Genomic DNA, 20,879 nt, shown 5'->3' on the forward strand with positions numbered 1-20,879 from the left:
TTTAAAAGGTGTCAGACAACTTTATAAATAAATAAATAAATAAATATTTAGACCTGACCACAATATATATTCACAGAGCCCTCACTCTTTGCTGAACAGCCTTGTCCTGCATGATAAAAGTTCGCAGTTCGCAGTTAAAAATTAAGCTCAAAGTCATCATAATTTTCACAGGAAATAATCTGCTCCAAAAACAAAGCAGCACAGACATCTACTCCGACATCTTAATCCATTGGTTAGAAAATTTAAAAAAAAAAAAAAAAAAAAAAGAAAAGAAAGAAAAAATTTAAAATACAAAAATTAAATAAAAAATTTAAACAGAAAAAAATAGGAATTTTTTTTTTTTTAAAAAAGGAATGAAAAATAATGGTACTAATTGTCCACTCCACATTACAATGACACACATAAAAAATAGGTGCAAATTAATTTTTTTTCTACAGACAATGACATATCATGTATTTATGTGATAGGTGTATGGGGGGAATATAAAGTAAAAGTTTGGCTGAGCCCGACTGGATGATAAAGCTCACTGTATTAATAGAGCCATGACAGGACTCAATTGTTTAATAAAGATGGATGTAATTTGTTCCATCTGATAAAGGTCCCAGACTTTTTATATCCATGTATAGTATGTGGGAGGGTCTGGTTTCAGCCATCTGATGGTTTTACACTTTAAGGCTGCTGTAAGTAATTATGTAAGAGGTGTTTCTTATCCCTCACATCAGAATTTCAGGGGTAACACACAGAAGTACTGCTGTGGGGTGTTGTGAAATAGATCTGCTCGTTCTACACAATTTCCTTTTACTGTGTTCACTTTTGGGGTTAACCGTACCATTTATCATATGATATATACTACCAATTATATCATCATGTATCATTTGCATTGAATATAATATGGAAATACCCATAAAATATGTCACTTAGTCAGGGGTCATCAGTTTACTCTATGATACAAAGAGGGTCCAAAGCCACAGTCATATGACAACTCATTGGTGCTAAAATAAATGATCGTTGAAAAAGGGTTTGACCACAGATATTTATTACATATCATCAACAGGACACCCTTCATAGGAGAACAACAAAAGGAACACAATGTGTGTCTGTCATGTGCATTAATCATTTTAAAATAACATTTTTCTTTTGTTGAGGTCTGTAAAAAGTGTCACGTGGGCATCACAAGATGGCTCTATTTTAACATTTATCAACTCCATTGCATTTCTTACTGAAACTTTCAGTTAAAAATACGTGTTGAATGTTCTGTGAGTGTTTTGTAAACATAAATTCAACTGAAAAACCTGCCACAACTGAATCTGCTCCTGGCCCAGGGGCAAACCTGCACATGAAATTCAAAACTTTGCAAACACCTGTCGTCACACTGTCAGAGAACACCTCTCATCTTCTACTATGTGCCAAGTTTCCCAGCCAGTGTTGTTGGACCTTAGTGTGTTTTTATTTCAGTTCAGTTCATACTGAGAGCAAACTGGAGACTAACCACAACGATCAGCTCCTCAGGAAGCTGGAGCCTTCAGTCCCACTGACATTCAGGATTCAGACTTAATTCCTCTGGCATACACTTAACTCCCAGCACAGTTAATCAATACTCAGTCTGGCTGTATAGATCTATAAAGCTGCGAGGAATTGCCGGCTTCTCATTGAGTCTGTGTGCGTTAATGCGTAACTTAAACATTCACATTCATTTCCTCTGTCATGTCCTTAGATCTGAACTCCACGCAAGGCCCTCAGGAGCCAAGATGCTTCTGCAGTCACCAGGGTAATAACTATCGCTGAAAGTGAGTTTAGCGGCTTTAACTTGAGAGGCAATGCGCCACGACTCTACGGACTTCTCTAAGTCTGGCAGGATGTCAGGCACAACAGCTTGTTCGACTACAAACACAATCGGCTCCACCACCAGCAGCAGCACCCAACCAAAAGCCCCTAGCCAATAGGAGGAGCCGAGGCTGGAGAAGTCTTGACTGATTTCCTCCCGGTGGTGAGAGGTGAAGAGAGACCAGCTGAGGAGGAAGAAGAAACCTGTGGATGGAGGAGAAAAACGAGTCAAATCAAGTATCATTGCGGGGAAAAGAAGAAAGTCATTAAGGTCAATTATTACGCGCCTGGAGCTTTAGAAAAGAGTTTGTATGATAATGAACTGCAATTCCAAGGAAAGTAAAAAGTCTCTTTAAAAACTGCTGCCCTGCAGGGTATGTAAATGAGCAGTACATTAAAGAATTTCTGGAGGTGTGGGTTTGACATGTACTGCACAAACCAAAAGGCTATTTGGAGGTTAATTGGAATTGGGCTGTTTTTTATGCCTTTACTTGCAATGTATATGTTATTTTAAAACTCCCACAACAACAACAACAGCCCACTTATTAATAAAGTAAAACACAAAAACATGGTGTTGATCACGTAATATTCTACCTGTAGCGGCCATGGTGAGCAGCAGCAGTGTGGTGGGGTAGAGGGCCTGCCCTGCCATGAGGAGGGAGCGAGTGTTGGAGTAGGAGCGCACTGTCTCAGATGTCCAGCAGAGGGCAAACACCAGACACAGAGCACTGGTGCTCACAGCCATGAGGAAGGAGAGGAATCCAAATACTCTCTCTGCTTCCAGGGCTAGAAGACACAAAACAAAAGACACAGACATAGTTTTAAAAAGGTGAACTAGATATAAACTTTCATCTGCCACTGTAATATCAAAGGAATATTCATCCAGTGATCAGTTATATATCAATTAGTTTCACCGTGTTACCTTGAATTTGTGAAGGAATCGTTTTACAGCAGCAAAACTATATTGAAACATCCATGTACAAACTCGCACACAACTTGTGCAGAATAATCCAAGTCTTACATATCCAATAAGCTGCTCAGTATTTCCCCAACACATTTATTTTCACTTAAAAAGAAAAGAGCATGGACAAGTTTCACTTTCAGTTCAATTTTAAGAGTAAGGATTCTGTGAAAATACATATTTGGGAAGTACTGAGCATATGACTGTGTAAATGAGTCTTGGATTATACTGCAGGAGCTGTGTGAGAGTTGTTCTGATAGAGTTTTACTGGTGTTAAAGGTGGTCCCCGATCAATCAATAAAACAATATGTTTTCTTAATGAATTCCAGGTAACACAGCATGACTAACTGATCTATGAACGGTCATTTTGTGGGTGAAGTACTGCTTGGAGTTTTCTGGCTATAATAAGTAGGCAGCGTGATGAAGTGAAACATGTTGAGGCAATGACACACTCCTGGATTGATGCCCTCACAACATGTCCCTGCCTAAAACTGAAACCAGAAGGGTAAAAACCAAGAGTTCATGGACTTTTTAGGTAGTTTTTCATGCATGTTGAGCTCATACCACATTACACTTATTCTGAAAGTGGGCTTGGACAAAAAAAGACACAGTGGAGTACAACAAACATTGACAGGGGACAATTTCTCTTTGTTAACAATTACCAGCAGTTTGTCTCAGTTGGGCACTCTTTTGTTAAGGCAAACCCTAATTATATAGTTTGATAGCAGTGTAACTGGTGTTATTACAGCCACCATTTGTCTTTTACTAGGCACATTTTAACAAGAAGCACTGTTACAGCTATTTTGTGATTAATGTTGGATTTGATAACTTAGTTTTTCTCAGACTAAGTTTTTCTGTGTTTACTACGGACCAAGCTGGCCATTATGCTAGCTGTCTGAGGCTAATGTCTTGCTACAACAATGTACAAATAGTTAGCTAATGGTTACAGTTGAGCTACCTCTATTGTATTTTACTCTTTTTGCTTTTACTTTTGTTTATATATTAATTATTATGTAGTATTTCCTTTTAGGTTTGGGCAGGTTAGGGTATTTAGAAATCCTGAACGTTATTTTCAGTACCATCAAAAATACAAACGCTCCTCTTATTTTATTAAACTGAGATGCTTTGTGTAGTGCACAGCACACACCACCAGAGGTCGCTGAACTGAAAGAGATGGCAACTGTGTGTGGTGGGGATAATGTTACAGGACTAGTAAAAAAGAAAAACACATCTGCCCCTGTTTGAGTTGAGGGAATTTTCCCACATATAACTTGATCTTTAGATGACCTTTTCTACCTACAAAAGCAATTTATGTGCCACATGATTTTAAAAACATATCTTTGTTCCGCCCACTGATGTGTCGGTTTTCACTGCGCCAATACGTCATCGCATCCTACAGCAAGAGGGGCGCTTACTTCCTGCCTAATCAGTATTCTGGGGGCCATAAGTATTTAAACCCAGCAAGATCTGTCTAAGTAGGCTATCTGCGTGTTAGAAACACAATATTTTAGGTTAGACAATGACACACATGCTACAATGACTTCTATCACCATTAGTTTACACAAATACTGTCATATATCATATAATGTCGGTGGTGTGAAGGCATGAAAAAAGACACCCAATCCTAGCATCTATGACTTAATATTGATTTTTAACTGGGTATTTTGTTTCCTCCTGGCATAAGGGACAATGTTACTGACTGGACAGCTAGCGTATTCTATATTTTCTGATTCCAGTTTTCTTACTGGACTCATTTATTTTCCAGTACCTTTGGTGCAACTCTTTTTCTGAGATTTTTTGTTTTGAATAGTTTATAATCGTTCTCTTCTATGTCCAGATATTGCATTGTAACGTCCAATTTATGAGGCCAAACTGCTACAAGCATTTTATTTACTCTGTTTTATTTCATTCTAGCCTTTATTTCTACCTCTCTGGTTGTATATAGTTTGGTTATATCCCCTTTTTCATAGCCATCCTTTGGATATGGACAGAAATAGAATATGAGTAAATACAAAATATGAGGGTGAAAGGCTTTATTTGTTATACAAAATCCTTTTTTGCAATATTTCTTTTCTATATGTGGGTGTAAGCTTTTTTTTAAAAAAAAATTCATTTCTTCATTTTTAAAGTTTATTTATTTAATACTTTATTTTTCTCTCTCACACTTCTTGTATATTGATCTGCATTGACAAAAGATATGTTAATACTGTACTTCAAAAATAAAAAGAAAGTGAAAAAAGATAATGATTAAAAATAATCTTGTGGTTTATACTGTACATTACTAAAATGTCCTTATGTTTCTGTTCAATTATATAACTGTGTGTTATTAACTGTCAAAGGAATACTTTAGATCCTCTCCCAAAAATAAATAGTTTATAAAAAAAAACTTGAAAGCACATACAGTGGTCTACAGGAGATACACTCACTCTCTCACTCTCTCACACAATAGTTATAATACAGACATAATTTCTTTTAGTTAACAATAACAACAAACAAGATGTAGCTGACGAAGACCAGCTGACCAAGATTTCTGCATGTTTGCCTTCAGTCAAGTGTGAAAGCTTGTGCAAAGAATTCACATCTCTGGTACTGGAGCGAGCTCAAACTTGTTTACCACTGCTGAGAGGCTCATCTGTACCCTAGTGTTTTTTCAAAACGCTCCTCCTGATGCTGATTCCCTCTAGAGATTCAGACGTGTAAAAAAGTTTCCCTGAGGCTAATCTCTTGCAGTGCCTGATCAACACAGCACATCAAAGACATACTTATGTTTAATTAAGGATGTTGCCCTGCCTCATATACATTTTTTATTATTACTGTATGTCAGTCAAAGCTGTAACTGAACCCTGAGTGACAGGTTTAGGCACGTAACTAATTTGATCTGTTGACTGGAAGAATGTCAAAGATGTAAATTGTTGCTCACCATTGAAGACGGGGCCATATCGACGATTTGCCTGGTCGCTTTCAGTGTTATTCCACTCTGTCCAGAGTCCCCTATCCTTCAGCCAGTACGGTGTCCACACTGCAAAGCACACACACAGGCAGCCTGCCAAACCCAGGCAGGACTGAGAAAACCTGAAGCGGCTGATAGTGTCTCCCAGCTCCAGCAACTTCATATTTTTACACCACTGAGAGAGAAAGACAGGGAAAGAGAAAAGACAGGAGAGAACAAATGTTTAATTAGAGTGTTGAGGTTGAGTAATAGAAAGAAAGTCTGTCTCAAAACTTGTCATTTAATTCATATAAATCAGCTTTATGAATGTAGAACTGTAATAAAAGTAGTCTTACCTTTGTCATTGTACAGGACAGAAAGGTGTCAGGAGCAAAGTTGTGAAGTTAGTCGTTCAGGTGGAACAAAGTTTACACTACGACTTACTGCTGCTGTACAAATACTGCTATACTGTACAAACACTTTGAACACCCTACTTGTACTTCTCAGATACACAAGCCCTCACATGCAGCTCAAGGGCTTCAGTGTGTTACTCCGCCTCTGCTGCAATGGAAACTCCCCCAGCCAGCGGCTAAATTTCCCCGTGAATTCTCCACTGTGACCCACCACCTCACACTGTAGGGAAAGTGAAAGCGCCCACAACGACGACTCAGTATTTGAGGAAGCAGAAGATAGCATAGCTGACATTATGCAACGAGGAATTCAGAACAACATTAAAGGGCAGTATCTAAATATGTCTTGATACTTTAGAGATATTCTACAGCAGCAATATAACATGACATTTGTTTGTGTCAGATGCAGACACTGTGTGGGGGGTGTGAACGAGTCATTACGACACAACATTTAAGGAAATCCCACTCTCAGTTTCACACGGGGGCACATTGTGGTACGGTCGATGGCGTCTTCAACCTCAGATATCTCCCCTCTTCGTCATATAGTACCACCCTCTTTGCTTGACTTTGTTGCAACGGAACGGCGCCCACAACCCACCCAACAGAAAGAAGTAAAAAAACACATCACACTGAAATGCCTTCAGAGCATGTGTCGTACAAAATCAAGGCAGTAGATGTCTTTAAATAAAAACATAAATATGTTTAAGTCTAGATAATTATCACAAGCCAATTCAGATGTATTCTAAATAGTCAATTAAAGACATTAAATTCACTTTTATTCACAGATCATTAACTTTACAGAAATTACAATACATTCTGATAAAGTGCATATGACCAAATAATGAAGACGTACAATTTATATTAAGATGTTTAAGAAAAGAAATTGGCTGATTTTGGTTGATTTACGTTTGGCATTCACTTAGAGTTGGAGTAAATAAACATACATCTTGTCAGACTGGGTTACAAAAAAAAGCAAGGCTCTCTTTTAGCAGCTTCAAAATAAGGCCTCGATATGCAGATAGAAAGGTGCTCTGCCCTGTCCTTCCATCCTGGCCTCGCCTACATTACTGTTCTTCTTCTTCTCCCCTCTTTAGTCTGCTCCCAGCTAATGTTTCCTCTTCACACAGAAATAGGCATCAGATCTGACCCTGTGTCGAGTGTCTGTGTTGAGCTTCTCACCGTAAACGCGGGGACTAAGAGGGAAGCTGAAGCACTGCCTCTTGAAATCTGGCAGCTACGTTCGTGCCTGTTTATCCTAAGCTTACTTTCTGGCTCTTTGCAGCAGGGCCTTGAATACATCAAGAATCTCTGGGTCCTCCCCAGCAGACAGCTCTGGGGTGTTTTTCTCCAGCCAATCAGACGAGTGGATCTGGTGCCTGAGAGTGCCAATCAGAGAGTCCAGGCTGTCTGCGGGCTTTGATGCTTGGCAGTCCAGCAGCACAATCTCCTCGGTGGCCAGCGGGCCCGTGTCGGGAACAGGGTTATCCTTCTCCCTCGGCTGGTCGGATGACTTGCTCTGGGGTGATGATGTTGAATTGACAACCGCAGCATTGTCTGACTTGGCGCTGTCCTCTTTCTCTGATGTTTTGCTCTCCTCGCTGGCTTCTTTGATAGAGAGTGAATCGGGGCTGGTGTTTTTTTCTTCAATTTCTTTCAAGGCTTCCCTAAATCGCTTCAGGCCTGAAATAATGCAAAACATTATCAGAACAAGCTAGTAACTATTATCCAATCAATACTTAGTTTAACACACAAAGCAGGAGATTACTGAAAATAATAGATGTCTATTCACCCATTCATTTGTTTATATGTATCCACAGTTTACAGGAGAAAATGGGAATGTGAGGTAATTACACAGCACGTTATTTGAAAACAGCTTTTCAACATACAAGACTTGTAGCTCAGCAACAGAGTGTGCATATTACACTACAGACTGACCGAGCTGAAGGTGGAGCTGTTGGTCTGCGAAGATAATGCGGAACCAGCCAGGCGTGGAGCAGGAGAAGGCCTGACCACAGCTCAGCAATACCTTGTGTCTGATGAAACCCCTCCACAGACCCAACTCCTCCTCAAACGACGCCGCTCTGAGGTACTACCAAAATGGAGAGACAGAAGTGACAAATCAAGCCTACAGTGCGGGGAACTCACACACAATGAGTAAGAGGTGAAATTTCAACCCCAATATCTAAGCTTGACTTTCTGTTTTTTGTACCTTTCTGAGGTCAGCCCAGACATACAGAGCAGCAGGCCTGTCCAGGAAGGGGATGCCCAGACTTTGCAGCTCTCCTGTCATGTAACTGTGAGCAGCCTTGAGTCTGCTCCTGTTCTCAGACAAAAATTCCTCGTTGATCCACTCTGGAATTTGAGAGTGTGAAATGACAGGAGGTAAGTGTAAATTGAATGTTACAAGTCTTTGTGCTTTGTGTGTCATTTCAAAGGAAGCCCAAAAAAGGGGACAATATCCCTCAGACAGTTATGTGATCATACATTTTTTTGAAGGGAAGGAACACTGGCATTGGGCTGTGGTTGATGACTTTGTATCTTGGTGTGGTGAGGCCTTCCTCAAATTAAATGTTTCGAAAACAGAAGACATTATAATCAGTTTTAGAAAGATCTCTCCCAATCCTGTACTAACCACCTTCTAAGGTGCTGAAATAAACTGTGTTTTAAAGTCCATTCTGTTTCCCCGATGAAAAAGCCTCAACAATGCCTTTCATTTTTTCTCTCTCTTTTATTTTGAGGACAATGTGTTCTTTTAATATCTCCTTCCAGATGATGACTCTTTTCTTTTCTGAATCAGTTTTCATTTCTGTATTGTTGCTTGGTATGGGAGCTCGACTTTGGCTGACAAAAACAGGCAAAGTGGCTAGTAGGAGTTTAGGGAGGAGTTAAGGCCAACTGTCAGACATACATAACAAGCAGGTGCTTAGGAAGGCTACTTTCCTTCTGGTAAGATCAGCCCCTTGAAGGTTGAACTATTAAGGCCAAAACACACCGGCACCAAACGAGGAGTGTCTAAAAATACACCTATATTACTTTCTATGTACAACCCCATGGCAGGTAGATGCACATCGGCGCTCCTGGATGTCTCACCTCGCAGCACTGTCCTATTTCCAGCCTTGTTGCCCCTGAATTAAATGCATTTTTCCTCCACTCCCTCTCTGCTTATTCATACCAGCCCCCGTAGCACCTCTTTTCTCTGCAGTGTGACTCCTCGTCTCACCATGGATGTATACTGAGAACTCTGTTCCTGTTGCTGTCTCTTGTGTGTGTCGTAGAATGGATGAGGAGAGACTTGTTGTCAAGGTTGAGAAATGTCCCGAGCTCTACGACCCACAATCCCATCATTATAAAGACAATGGCCAAAAAGATATTGCCTGGCGAGTCAGGGATCTGGAGATTGTCACTTCAGGTGAGAAATCGAGTTTAATCAGTGGGTGTCCACACATGGAGCTCAATGTAAGTTCAATCAGGCAGACTTTCTCAATGCTATATCCACTCACAATTCTCTCTCTATTCGTCTCCCACCACTTCCTCCAATCAGCTGACTATGGGTGTTCCTTCTCCCGGTTAGCCAATCAAGTTTTCCACAATCTCCTTCAGCCATTCATGTCATTGCTGCCAAACTTTAAATCCTCACTGCTCCTGTCACCTTATCCAGAGCCGAGGACAAGCTCATCAAAAGCCCACTGCTCTTCACATCCAGATCCTCAGCTCCCTCTTCATCTCATCACCACCATTACCACCACCAACGTCTACACTCCATAGGGGTAGAAATAATCTACTAATCTACTACATCTTTACCACCCACCTGGAATAGATGACATCACGATGGGATCTAACCGCCTTCACATTTCTCATACCTATGTGCACATGTAAATAAATATTCTTTTCTCTCAGAACGAGTCTCTCCTGTTTGGAATGATTTTAAGCTAACACAGAGGTGGAAGAATTACAGATCTTTTTATAAAAGTAGTCATAACTTTGTGTGTTTTTTTAATTGGCATGCTGTTGACATGTTGACGCGTCTTGTGTGTGCTAGGGGCGGCATTTAAGGTGCGTCATATGCCTCGCTGTGCTGCAGCAGTGCCGGTGTGTTTTCAGCTTTACCCTCAGGTTGTAAAGTGACTGTTGTGAGGACCCAGAGAAATAAGGTTTCCTTCATCCCTGCTGCCATTTAGCTGTTAACTGTAGTCTGTATATTGCTCACTGGCACAGATTGCTTTGGTTGTTTACTTGTACTTTTACCTGAAAGCCGTAGAACCTCATATTGAAACACTCGGTATAGTATGTTCTGTTGTTTCGTATGAATCTTGGCTGCAAACCAATTTCCCTGTAAGGGACAATAACAACACTCTGAACTTTTGAAGCAGGGAAAGCGCTATGAAGCGCAAAATTAATCTGAATTCATGAATTTAAACTCAACCAAACAAACACCTTGCTATGCACAAGGACAGCTGATGGTATTAGTGTAAATTTTGACCGGTCTTCACCAAAAGGGGGTTGATGTGAGGATTGTTTTCTCAATACACTGTGTTTGCAAAATCACATGTGAAGCTTGGATCCGTACCTCTGTCCTGAAGCAGTTGTGCTACCTGGTGCTGGGTGGTTCCTGAGATACCGTGGAATGAGCCCAGCTGGGCCAAAGCCTCCACAAGGTCTTTGTTCTCAGTATACAGAGTGCCTATTCTGATTCCTGACATTGCAAAGTCCTAGAAACAACAAGAGCCAGTAAATGAAAAAGAGCTGCAAAAGCAAACTATTAAAGAAAAGCTAAGATTTCTTTGCACTGTGAGCAGGGATATAAAAAGTCTCAAAGTCTCAGACTCTCATTCAGCGCAGCACAGTACGTACCTTGCTCAACCCCCACAATACATGCGTCCTCTGTGGGTCGGGCAAACTGAAATAAGAGCACATCATCGGCAGTTAAGAGGCTGTCTTCAGTGACACTTGTTATGATTAAGGATCTAATAGAGTAATCACACAGAGGTTAGGTTCGTGCAGTACCTGTCTATGCTGAGGACACTGTGAAAGGCGACAGATTCATCAAAGACTGTCAGCATATACAATTCATCAATGATAGCGTGGAGCTCGTTTCTAAAGCAGGAAATTGTGGAGAGAAAGATGATGTAAATTTACACAGTGTGGCATTAATAAACCTTGGTTTCATATTGTTAATGACCGTTTATGACAAAGAAAATGTGACCGAAATGTAAAATGGTCCCTTCAACATCCTACATCAGTGTAAAAAGCACTGTGGTTTATGGTTACAACAGTTCAGTGCCTGCAAGGGTCTGCGGGGGGAATTACTCTGGCAAGATCATTTAGAAAACAATAGATGATACAGGAGACTCCTTGGCACATGGCTGCACTTGACAATATGCTGATGGTTAGGAGAGGTGATAAAACTCCATCATGAGCGCTTGATATTCCACACACGGGACAGAGCACTCGGACCATAAAATAAAAGAGTTCACACTACGAACTGTATGCAGTGCTTGGGCAAAGTGCTTAAAGGAGCCACAGGACTGCCGGGAGGATTACAGTGTTAGGGCCACAGCGTGAGGTAACAGTGGGGCAAACATACCTTTTGGCGAACTCCAAGAAGGCAATCATCTCTTTTAGGGTGTAGATCTCAGCCATAGGGTTGTGGGGGTTTATCAGTATGATACCTCGGATGGTTAACCCCTAAAAGAGAGCGCCAGTTTCTCAATGCATATAAACTGTTGTAATGTATCTCCTAGCTCAGTCTTTCTTTAAATATTCATTAAGTGCAAATGCTTAAGAGACAAATGCATTCATGAATTACCTCTTGTTTGGCCTTTTTCAGACCTTCTTCTAGTTTGCCTACAGTGAGGTGGAAGGGCCGACTGTCTTTGCCATCGACCTAGAAAAAAAAAAAAAACAAGACAACATTCAAATTAGAAAACTGACAATACACCTTACTGTGTGCGATCACATGATGGACTTAAAGGCAGCTCCATTATTCATTTATTTATTTATAAGGGTTTTTAATATCATTATGTGGTGTTCCAGTAGTGTTCCTGATGTATCCAAATCCAAAAATTCAAATTTTGGTTTAAGTATATACACCGATCAGCCAAAACATTAAAACCACTGACAGGTGAAGTGAATAACTTTGATTATTTTGTTCCAATGCATTAATCTGCTGGGAAACCTTTGGTTCTTCTGGCATTCATGTGGATACCACCTGACATGTTCCACCCACGCAAACACCATTGCAGACCAAGTACCCCGCCTCATGGCAGTACTCCCTAATGGCAGTGGCCCCCCAGCAGGATAATGCACCATGCCACACTATAAACATCGCTCAGGAATGGCCCAAGGAATGTGACAAAGACCTCAAAGTGACAGCCTGGCCTCCAAATTCCCCAGATTCCAATCTGATTGAGCATCTGTGGCATGTGTCATTAACCCACCTCACAACCCACTGGACTAAATGGATCTGCCGCCAACACACTGGTGCCAGACACCACAGGACACTCCCAGAGATCCTGTGTCCATGCCTCGACAGGTCAGAGCCAAGTCCAATCCAAGGAGGCCCCACCTTGGATTAGGGGCACATCTGGGGTACTGGCACATCACAAGAATCCCTGAGCAGATTGGGACCTGAAGCCAGGTCGACACCTTGAGCTTTTTGTCACGCTCCACAGGCCATTTTTGTGGTGTGGCATGCTGCTTTTTCTGCTGGAGGACCGCTGCCATTGAGGAGTACTGTTGCCATGACGGGGGGTACTTGGTCTGCAATGGTGTTTGTGTGGGTGGAACATGTCAGGTGGTATCCACATGAATGCCAGAACCAAAGGTTTCCCAGCAGAACAATGCATTGGAACAAAATAATCAGAGTTATTCACTTCATCTGTCAGTGGTTTTAATGTTTTGGCTGATCAGTGTATGTTTCAGCCTCAAAATGATACAATAACTTTCTACATAACATGATGGTTGCAGCAGCAACTGAAGCACATAGGTTTCTGGTTACAAAGCTATCTTACAGCAAGGTAAAATGGTAAAATAACCTAAAATAACCTCAGCGCTATGACCTACATTATCCCTCTTTGATAACAGTTGAGTGGGAGTTTCCATTTGAAAACACAGAAAACAAAACAGATGCATTCCCCCGTTACAGGTGAATGCAATGTCCACATAATTGTGAGTTATGTATGGGAGTATACAGAAAACAAACACTTTGAACACAAGCACAGAGTACACACTGCAGGTTAACCAGGCTCTGTATTCCTACCTCACAGCCAAGAGGAACATGGAAGAGTTTTACATCACTATAAAACTGCAGATCCTCAGTGATAGCACCGTAGAAAGGAGTAGGAATGAGAATGGCATCTACAACATGGAAAAATACAACAACCACATGACACTTAAATACAAACACATACTGTACATTAAGACCAACATAAGACACTATTTAGGTTAGTACTGCACATTTTCATTTCTAATTGAGTGTATATTTGTGTATATTTAAATGAATGACTCTGTGATCCAAGTTAGTAGTAAAATGGGCTGCTTCTCAGGCTCATCATTTTCAATACAGTTATTGAGAAAAGAAATATATAACATTGCTTAAAACCAGGCCTTGCTTGCAGTGGCATGACAGAATAAGCAATTTATGTAGCTGCCTTAATGAATAAATGAGTGAAAAAGTGTTATGTTTTATTGATCGTCCAACAACTTGCCCGCTCTGTTATACTTTATGCAGCAATCATTTTTAATACAAAGCAGGCAAAAAAACTCCTGTCGTTATTGTGCACATATTTGTATTCATACAGTATAGATATGGATGTATTGTGCGCGTGTGACAGTGCATTCTCAACCTACCTTTCGGGTCACAAATTACCGCGGCGATACACGAGAAGAGGGAAGCACAGCCATTCATCACCACAACCTGAACAAACACACGCATCCACCGTGTTATGAAAGACCCAATTAAAGCACAGACGGAGGCCTGATAAATATGCTACAAATTCATCCACCTACTAAAACAGCCATTCATTACATCTGCAAATTGAGTCAGTTGCCCTAAAAAAAATAAAAAGCAATGTTAGCTCAGTTGCAGCATTTAGCGTCTTTATAATCGTTACGGAGTTAATCAGATTAATTAAATCCACTGGCTTCAGTTTTGAGAATGAATGGTTGTAACTCAGCGGGTGCAGCAGCAGCAGAATGAAACATTTAAAAAAAGATTTTGTCAGTAATTACATAATTTTCTGGACATGTGTATCAGTCATGGGGACCTTCTTTACACAAATCACAGAAATCCACATTAACTAGTTACATAAGAACAAAACATAGAAAAATGAATGCTCCAACTCCAACTTGTTCTAGTTTTATATGTGTTTGCCTGTCTTTGTTTGCACAATTAAAGGCTGCAACTTGATCAGTGTCCTCAGTCCCTCTCCTCTTCCTTAAAAAATTATGTATTGTGGTGATTTAAGTGGTTTTCTAATTTATTTTTTACTTGTGTAAAAGCAAATAATAGAAGTAACATGTTTAAAGTCAAAAGTGAAAACGTGTCATTCTGAAGAACAGTTCATTTTCAATTTTTTAACTATTAATAATTTAATGTATAGGTAGAATTGTAGTGCTGTAGGGTCAGTGGTACCCAACTGGTCCAGCCACGGAGTCCAGATTTCTCTTCAGTCATTAGGTCAAGGTTCACACAAGTTATGTTTCCATCCAAAAGTGATTCGAATCATTGGGAAATGCGCATTAACAGAAATACGAATCCTGTGTGTTTCCATTAAATGTACGGACTTTGGTGACAGATACGAACTCACGCGAGTTATCCGCAGAACCGGAAACAAAACAAGTCTCGCATTCTTCTTCTTCTCCATTTTCTGGCAGTTGGCAACCAGCTTGTAAATGCATTACCGCCTTCCCGACCCGGAGTGTGGATATCACCATGGAGAGAGATGCGCTACGTCAGACTTAATTCGAACATAACTGTTTCCATCCCCCGTTTTGCGAATCAACATTTTTTCAAATCAACCAAAACCTGGCTAAAGCAAGCATATTTTAGTTTATGCAAATCAGGGGATTTTAATTTGAATTTTGGTGTTTCCATCATAATCTTCCTCTGCGTATCTAAACAGGCTGATGGAAACATGGCTACAGTTTAATACATTCAGTGTAATTTGCTGTCTCCTTCAAGGAGCTGTCTGTTAGTCACTCACTCTACAGCAACAGCACTTAAGTGTGTTACAAACTTGACACCTTGGCAAGCCATTTGCGGTCCATTCAGAATGGACTTGTGACCCACTTTTGGTCCACGACCCACCTGGGAACCACTGCTGTAGGTGGTTCAGGTGGCACCACAGTAGATGTAATACATTCAGTAGTTTAAAATTTAATTATATCTTCTACTTTTTGTTCAGCGTATTGTGTGTAAAATCTCAATATGCAAAGTGCCCACTATCTACAGTCATAATAAAGCCTAAAGCTTATAGTTAGGGCTGGCTCAGGCTTGTCTTGAACCAGCCCCTAGTTAGGCTGATTAAGGTCTAGTCTGCCGGGGGACATCATATGATACACAGAGCCCCTTCTCTCCTTCTCTCGCTCTCAGATTCTGCAAAGTTAGTTCTTCATTTGCTGACATTTACGTCATATTACTGCCTCACTATCACAGCCTCGCATTGAAAGACAGAAAAATTGTTGAAACCTGCTCTAAGATCACAGGAGTGACACAACAGGACTTGACTGATTTTTGCAATCAAATCCTCCAGAAAGCCACAACTATTTTAGCTTCTTGTGGACATGTTGCTACAGGCTAATTCTCTCTGTTGCTGTCAGGGCGTCTTACATTTTACCTGCTTGTAAAACTAACCAGTATTCAAAATCTTTTATTCCCTCTGCTATTTGTCTTTTAAATTCTCTGTACATTTTTGTTTTTATCTCTTTTATGATAACCTGTCTAATAACATTCATTGTTTATAGATTCCTTTATTCCACTGAACTCCCTGGCATATTTTGTATTCTGTTTTTGTTATGTTATACCTTGCGTGCAAGGCAAGATGTTCAAACAAATTGCCCCTGGTGGGATTAATAAAATTGTCTGAATTTGAACCTGAATGCATTATTGTTATTTTTATTATATTATTACTAAAATCAATGTTATTATGGCTATTATCATTACAGTAATCTCTCTCTGTCCCTCCCTCTCTTATTATATCATTTTGTCACGACATCTATTGCACGTCTGTCCGTCCTGGAAGAGGGATCCCTCTTTAGCTGCTCTTCCTGAGGTTTCTACCATTTTATTTTCCTGTTAAAGTTTTTTGGGGGAGTTTTTCCTTATCCCCTGTGAGGGTCCAAGGACAGAGGGATGTCGTATGCTGTGAAGCCCTCTGAGGCAAACTGTGGTTTGTGATATTGGGCTTTATAAATAAATTTGAATTGAATTTAACCTTGAACAATATTTACCTCTGACATACTGTAGATAAAGAAGTAAATACTGTAATCTTACAGAATGTAAATATGATAAAGACCCTCAGAACTGTGTTGACTGCCCATAAGTGTTACATTATCCACCTCTGCTGCTTTCAGCAAACATATTACGAGGTAGAATTTACTGCCATTCCCTCCATTACCACATTCAGCATCATACTAAATTATATAGTATATATTCAATTGTGTGAATCAGTTGTCTTACACAGATTGTTCATATTACTTGTATTACATTTCAGCATTGAAAGCAATAATCTTCACTCACATTGTCGGCTTTCAGTGGGTTCGGAGAACAGCAGTAGTGAGTCAGGAACTTTGCAACCTCCTCTCTCAAGCTGAAAGAGAGCAAGATGGAAAGGTTAAGAGGGTTTTACTTTGAGAGGTCTTGTTAAAATGTAACTTTACTACGATCCACTGATCTGAAATGAAAATAAATGTCCACTTTAATCTCTTACAATGCGTGTCCCCTCCAGTCTGAATACTGCAACAAGGATGCTTCGACATAGAGCATGTCAGGCTTGGTCAGCTGTAGAAGAAAGGAAAATTAAATTAATTGGTGAATTCAGGCAGAATAATTTAAAATTAGCAGGATGTGGTTGCACTGTTAATCTTACCCGTTTATGAAGAATATCAAAGCACAGTTTGTTCTCACTGGTACCCAAGTTGATTATACCCTTGGGGTAAGGAAAAGAGCTCATAAATTATCATAACAGAGACATTTTTGCCATGTCAGCTGTCTGACAGCTGTAATTTGTATTCATTCATGACACAGACTCACATCAGGGTTATCTGTGTTGTGGTATTTGTCCATTCCATACTGGATAAAGCCCTCCTGGAGAATGCCTTGATGCTGTCTGATGCTGTTGCCACGGTTGGACAGGTACGCGCTAGGGCCTAGAGTTCCTACACCTCTGAGTGCTGCCAAAAGATTGTGAGATGTTTTGCAGGCCTCGACAGATGTAGGCGGCGTTGACTTCATTGTCTCCTGAGTGGAAACAGGCTGTTTAGTGGGAGCTTCTGAAGGTGGCTGAGATAAAGATGATAGGACAGACGGGGCGGCCGCGGTCATCAGTGATGCTGACAGATGAGCTAGGGGTGAGGAGGAGGGGTCAGTCGGCGTTGTCGCAGCAGTCGCAGCGCCCTGTCTGACAGCAACCAGTGCCCCTGTGAGCATGCTGAACAGGCGGAGCTCGTGCTGGCGCTCCTGTTCCGCCCTCCTCTCCTCACGCTGTTCCCTGCGCTCCTCTGCCTGCAGCTCTCTCTCCAGCCGCGCCTCCTCCAGGGAGAGGAGGCGCTCCTCTGCTGACTGCTGCCAGTTTAGGAAACTGGCCAAGGTTTTATCCAGGCTCTTTTGACCACCACATCTAGTGCTCCCATGGCTCCATGATGTTTTGCCACCCAGGCGACGCTTTCTCTGTCTCACAGAGGCTGAGGGGAGAGAAGTCTTTTTGCTGGGGTGCTCGGATGTGTCGTGTGGCACAGGACCACCAACAGCCTGGGTGACAGCTGTGGCAGAACCAGCAATGTTCAGGTCACTAAAACCTGGAGATATAAAAAAGAGAAACAACTGTTCAATGTTAAACTGTCAATTTATAACCTTATGATGATGACAGGACTATTGATAATAATGATAGTATTTGGACTGACAACCTGAGGGTGACATTCTTGCATTTGCTGAGCTCTCGCCTCGACCCAGAGAGTCCTCCGGCCCCAGTAGAGACTGTCCATCAGTTTCTTGGTCATCTCCAGATCCATAGTACATCTCAGGGGGTGCAACACTTGAGTTCAGCATGCTCTCCTCAACATCTTCACATTTAATATCCAGTGGATCTCCAGTTTTTGGAGGCTGACCAAACAGAAACCCACCAGCGGAAGCAGGACCAAAGGCACCTGCTGGAACCCCTTGCAGGTATGCGTCAGGCCCACCCGGGCTCTGAAACACCTGTTGAGCGATGACAGCTCCGCCCAGGGAGGAGTAGGTAATAGCAGGTCTGTTTGCCAACACCCTGTCCATCACGTCATAGAACTTCCAAGACCTCATTTTGTGGTTGTCCTTGATGCGGCGGTACTCCAGCTTCATCTTTTTGATCTTCTCTCTGCACTGGTCTCCAGTGCGATAGATGCCCTTTTCGCGCAAGATCTGGGCAATGCGGTCAAATACACGCTGATTGCGCAATGAGCTCTCCAATTCAATCTGGACCGACTCGTCGGACCACAGCTGCAGCAGCTCCACTATCTCCGGGTCGGTCCAGTTGCTGCCTCGCTCATGCCTCCTGCCGCGAAAGTCCATCCTCTAAGTTACAGGATGTGTCCTGCAACACAAGATAACGGGATAATGTCAGGAAAAATCAGATATACTCACAAACGGCGAGGTTTAAGTGGTCACATGTGTTCTTAATGCGCATAGTTTATTAAAACAATAAACATATGCACGTTATTTTGCCCTGTTGTGTTCTCTCACCGTAAATCAAAAGTGCAGCTCTTCGGATACAGACCGTTGAGGAGCTGCCAGCCTGATGTGACATCCACGTAGGTCGACTCATGTCACGGCTGGTTAACCCGGTTTGGACTGGTTTTGATTGGCAAAGCTTTGTTCAGCCGGTGCTAAGATACATATTTCATTATTAAGAGCAAATTTGTCATAACTTGGTGAGATGGGGAGAAGACGCGTACAAAAACATCTACATCCGGGTTGACGGCACATGCGTGCTGTCCTTATTCCGGGATAACTTTGGTCCGTGCTAAAGGGGGAGCTGCGGAAAGCGGGCTGGGTTTCACTTATACCAGGCTGTAACGGGTAGACACAACCATGCGAGTCAGGGAGAGCTCTGTGTTATGGCCCCCTCTACCGTACGCTGTGCTGTTTATATCCGTGCTGTAAGTTGAAGAGGCGTCCACAAGATGGCGGTCACACACAACGGTAGAGAGAAGCTAGCTGGAAAACGAGGGTGTGTGTTTTGTTTACAGGCGTAGCCAAGAAATAATTTATAACGATTAAATAACAATGAAAGCGGTTTAAATCAATGCAAACAACCACTATTCTTACAAAAAATAGTTTTATTTTCATTACAAAAGCATTAATCGAGGATTTGTCGGTAATTATAATTTTATCGTATAAATGTGTAGTTTTTACTGTGATACATCATGAAATTATAAGTGAATATTACTCCAAAAATTCAATTTATATCACCTGTTTACGCAGGCAAGCTGTTAATGTCGAATAAAAGTGGATAAACGTGAGCTTACGCCAATTTATTTCTGCTTCTGACTATATAAAAACGATCACCCGCCCCTGTCGAAGACCACGATGTACAAATCAAGCGCACGCGTACAGTCCACTCGGCTCCGAACGTGACGTATTTCCTGAAGAAAAGGGTTTGTGGCAGTTTGTTGTCATCTCCATCCAGTAGTGAACCGTTACATTGTATTGGCACGCAGCCCCTTATTCTCCATTTTCTTTATCCGTGTATTTACTTTGCGTGTGTGAATTAATGCCTGCATACTCTAGAATAACAGCAAAACAAGCCAAGTGAAATTACTGGTAGCGTTAGAGAAATAACCGGGGCGCGACGGTTGAAGTTAACTGGCAAAATATAATTAACCATGGTGGTGGTGGCAAGTTGGTGGCGGATCACAAGCAAGACCGGGTAGTTGAATTCAGCACTTTTTGGAGGAGGATGGGCGTGTGCGGGTCGCATTATTATTCATCTCCTGGACCGAGCGAAGGACCTGCAGCCTCAGGTTAGATGTAAAGTTGAAAGTCAAGCCTCAGGAGAAGAGGGAGTCTCCGCCCGGAGGAAGGAGAAGAGGAGAATGAGGAGGCATGACGTCTCGTTTCTTACTGGCATCTTAGTTGTTGTAAAAAGCCACGAGTTAGATGTGTTCAAAGCAGGGAGGGGAGCTGTGGCAGAGTGGGTGGGAACAATGGGAGTATTTGCGGAAAGCATGAAGGCTATTTTAGCATAAACTCTCTGCCAGCGCTGCCGACTGCTCTTCCCAGTCTTCCCAGTCAGGTGAATCCTTATCTTTATCTAGCATAGGTGGACCTTTTTCTGTGGAAGGAGACATGACTTGACCAGCTTTGGTCCTCAGCGCTTCCTCTCTGAAGTTTATTGTTGGTAAGATAACTGCATGTCTGTTGTAACTCTTTGTATTTACTGTGTTGTTTTCTGCAGCATGTCTCAATTGACTCTGCTCAGATTTATGCTCTGCTTTCTTCCCCACTCTCTGTCTCTCTTGAGGCTCTTGCATTTGCTTTTTTCTCTTATTCACCCTGAAGCCT

General features: G+C 41.5%; 3 protein-coding genes across 3 annotated transcripts in view; 1 reads left to right on the forward strand and 2 right to left on the reverse strand.

Annotated features, from left to right (window-relative positions):
• Positions 1–616: 616 nt before the first annotated feature.
• si:ch211-256a21.4 (uncharacterized) lies at positions 617–6,780 on the reverse strand. The gene is made up of 4 exons (XM_049574821.1): positions 6,071–6,780; positions 5,706–5,910; positions 2,419–2,610; positions 617–2,028 (listed from the first exon to the last, which is right to left on the reverse strand). The coding sequence occupies exons 1-4, from the start codon at positions 6,077–6,079 to the stop codon at positions 1,703–1,705; spliced, it is 732 nt and encodes a 243-aa protein (XP_049430778.1). The 5' UTR covers positions 6,080–6,780; the 3' UTR covers positions 617–1,702.
• Positions 6,781–6,916: 136 nt separating this feature from the next.
• Positions 6,917–19,535, reverse strand: accs (1-aminocyclopropane-1-carboxylate synthase homolog (Arabidopsis)(non-functional)). The gene is made up of 16 exons (XM_049574820.1): positions 19,059–19,535; positions 18,248–18,909; positions 17,376–18,139; positions 17,212–17,271; positions 17,053–17,123; positions 16,863–16,932; positions 13,973–14,039; positions 13,383–13,480; positions 11,931–12,008; positions 11,709–11,809; positions 11,129–11,218; positions 10,976–11,021; positions 10,692–10,833; positions 8,334–8,476; positions 8,060–8,213; positions 6,917–7,804 (listed from the first exon to the last, which is right to left on the reverse strand). The coding sequence occupies exons 2-16, from the start codon at positions 18,885–18,887 to the stop codon at positions 7,386–7,388; spliced, it is 2,943 nt and encodes a 980-aa protein (XP_049430777.1). The 5' UTR covers positions 18,888–18,909; positions 19,059–19,535; the 3' UTR covers positions 6,917–7,385.
• Positions 19,536–19,978: 443 nt separating this feature from the next.
• Positions 19,979–20,879, forward strand: part of furinb (furin (paired basic amino acid cleaving enzyme) b) — a 96,142-nt gene continuing 95,241 nt past the window's right edge. The window contains exon 1 of the mRNA XM_049574245.1: positions 19,979–20,715. The gene's annotated coding sequence lies outside the window, so the exon portion shown is untranslated. The remainder of the gene's footprint in view (positions 20,716–20,879) is intronic.

Source organism: Epinephelus fuscoguttatus, linkage group LG4, assembly GCF_011397635.1.
Source record: "Epinephelus fuscoguttatus linkage group LG4, E.fuscoguttatus.final_Chr_v1".
NCBI classification, from domain to species: domain Eukaryota; kingdom Metazoa; phylum Chordata; class Actinopteri; order Perciformes; family Serranidae; genus Epinephelus; species Epinephelus fuscoguttatus.

Coding starts and splice junctions, on each gene's coding strand:
- si:ch211-256a21.4 (XM_049574821.1), bottom strand. Junction 2,611..5,705: donor ATATGGCCCCGTCTTCAATG/GTGAGCAACAAT, acceptor TGTGTCTTCTAG/CCCTGGAAGCAGAGAGAGTA. Junction 2,029..2,418: donor GCTCACCATGGCCGCTACAG/GTAGAATATTAC, acceptor CTCCATCCACAG/GTTTCTTCTTCCTCCTCAGC.
- accs (XM_049574820.1), bottom strand. CDS start 18,887: ATGGACTTTCGCGGCAGGAGGCATGAGCGAGGCAGCAACTGGACCGAC. Junction 8,477..10,691: donor ACAACTGCTTCAGGACAGAG/GTACGGATCCAA, acceptor CTCAAATTCCAG/AGTGGATCAACGAGGAATTT. Junction 8,214..8,333: donor TCTGGGCTGACCTCAGAAAG/GTACAAAAAACA, acceptor CCATTTTGGTAG/TACCTCAGAGCGGCGTCGTT.